The sequence below is a fragment of the Brassica oleracea genome, chromosome C3 (assembly GCF_000695525.1).
Source record: "Brassica oleracea var. oleracea cultivar TO1000 chromosome C3, BOL, whole genome shotgun sequence".
Lineage (NCBI taxonomy): Eukaryota > Viridiplantae > Streptophyta > Magnoliopsida > Brassicales > Brassicaceae > Brassica > Brassica oleracea.
Genome location: NC_027750.1, coordinates 32,385,296 through 32,387,640, shown reverse-complemented (window position 1 = coordinate 32,387,640; position 2,345 = coordinate 32,385,296). Strand labels below are relative to the sequence as shown.

The 2,345-nt window shown below is 31.3% G+C and overlaps 1 protein-coding gene across 1 annotated transcript; it reads left to right on the top strand.

The window, feature by feature from the left end:
• The first annotated feature begins 1,038 nt into the window (after positions 1-1,038).
• LOC106331613 (pathogenesis-related protein 1-like) lies at positions 1,039-1,708 on the top strand. Its single transcript, XM_013770002.1, has one exon. The coding sequence runs from the start codon at positions 1,090-1,092 to the stop codon at positions 1,576-1,578; it is 489 nt and encodes a 162-aa protein (XP_013625456.1). The 5' UTR covers positions 1,039-1,089; the 3' UTR covers positions 1,579-1,708.
• Positions 1,709-2,345: the final 637 nt, after the last annotated feature.

The following is a 2,345-nucleotide window of genomic DNA, read 5'->3' as shown; positions in this document are numbered from 1 at the left end:
CATTTTTTTTTTTCTTTAGTTCAGTAGCACTTTTTATATATTTTCTCTTAAAATCCAGTGGCACTTTTTACCGATTGTAAGTTTGTAAGTTGTAACAACATAGAAACTTCAACTACTACCCCTCAATTATGGCCGTCTTCTCCTTGCAGAAGTCTTTGATCCGTGCATGCTAATCACCGGAAAAGTGCTCATCAACCAATAGGTGCTAATCACCGGAAAAGGTTTACTTGTTAAACAAAAGGCTATATTCATGCCATTTCTTAAACAAATTGATTAGAAAAAAATTGATTAGAAAAAAATAAGCCTTTACTTGTTAAAAATTTGAAAACGCACCCTCAATATATAAAGTGTATAAATGTATATATATTTACCATTTAATAAAACTGTATAAACCCCACTCTAAACCATAAATCTATACTAGTTAACCTTAGGGTATGAATGTATATTTACTTTTTAATAAAAAAATTTGGTCAATTTTCCTCTTTAAAAGCTATTTTGTGAAAATAAACTAAACAAAGCTATCCTAGGATATTTTTCTAGTTCTTATATCTAAAATATTAAATATATGTATTCTCTATTTTAACAAAATAATTAATATTTTAATTAATACAATTATTAATTCATATAAATCAATGTATATTCTAATAAAACTAAATTTATGTACATAAATAAATATTTAAAATAATTATTTAATAAAATAATATATTTGAACTATTCTCTTTTTAAAATAAAATTAGATAAAAATTTATAATAATTATTAATAAAATAATATATTTAAAATATTCTCTTTTTAAAAAAATGAAAAAAACCATTTGAGTAAAACACAAACTCGTTTTTAATTTAGATTATTTTTATTTATTTTTGGACAAAAGACTACATCATTTTAAGGTTACATTATTTAAAAAAAGAAAATGAAGGCAACCATTGAAAATGCTTTTATACCACCAAAATATTATCAATCAAAACGTGTTTATCTTTTATGGTTGGTTGCCGAAGAGTCACGCTAGTCTCTATATAAACCGTTCTTTCGAATCCCAAAATCATAACACAAAAAATAAAGCTTGGAAATAGCACTAATAAACTAAGAAAATGAAAGTCATTTACTGTTCTCGACTTCTATTAATTTTGGCAGCCCTTGTAGGAGCTCTTGTTCATCCCTCGAAAGCTCAAAACAGTCCACAAGACTATGTAAACGCTCACAACCAAGCACGACAGGCAGTAGGCGTAGGTCCCGTGCAGTGGGACGGTACGCTTGCAGCCTTCGCTCAAAGCTACGCCGACCGACTACGAGGCGACTGCAGACTCGTACACTCCGGTGGGCCTTATGGAGAGAACTTGGCCTGGAGTAGCGCCGACTTTTCTGGCGTCAGCGCCGTGAACCTTTGGGTCAACGAGAAGGCTAACTATAACTACGCTTCGAACACGTGCATTAATGGAGAATGCCGTCACTATACTCAGGTTGTTTGGAGAAAGTCTGTGAGAATTGGATGTGGCAAAGCAAGGTGTAACAATGGTGGAACCATCATTTCTTGCAACTATGATCCTCGGGGAAATTATGTGAACGAGAAGCCTTACTAATGAGTTACTATGCATCGCCATATAAAACACGTGCATATATATAGGACGTGTTTACATATTCAATAAAGAACATCATATGCAGGATGTGTATCAATATTTAAAATAAATAAATATCAATGGTTACTAATTATCCGTTGCCTAGTTTACTATCCATTTAAAACTTAGTTAAAGATAAACTATAAACGCCTCTCTCTCCGTTACATATTTGGTGACCGCTCGAGGTCAGGATACCATAACCGACACTGCATGGGATATTCATTTTGTATATAAAATTGTTTTTAGATTCAGTGCTGATCACTAAACAGCTACGAATGCTGCGGATCTCGCCACCAATGCTGGCATCTCGTACAATCTCATATATATATGGAAAAAGCGATAAGCGTTGTAAATCTGAAAAGCTAAGTATCACTGTATCAGTAACATAGTGATATAACGGAAGTATAGTTACCGTAAGGCTAACGTTAAATTAGTAGAATGCATACCAAATACGACTTTTCAAGTCGGTTAAAGTTTCAAAACAAAAACTGTAATTATAAGAGAAGAGAACCTCCTTTTTTCCAAAACTATGACATAAATCTATATTATTAAAACTGAAGTACCGTTTAAAAACTTATATACTAGATTAAATGAAAGTGGTTTGGAAACAAAAATAACAGATTAAATATTTTTTTATTTACATATTTAGTCACTGTATTTCTTTCTCATTTACAGATTATGTCAATCTGTCATTTGAAAACTTGGATAACAGATTAAATGAGAATTATTTG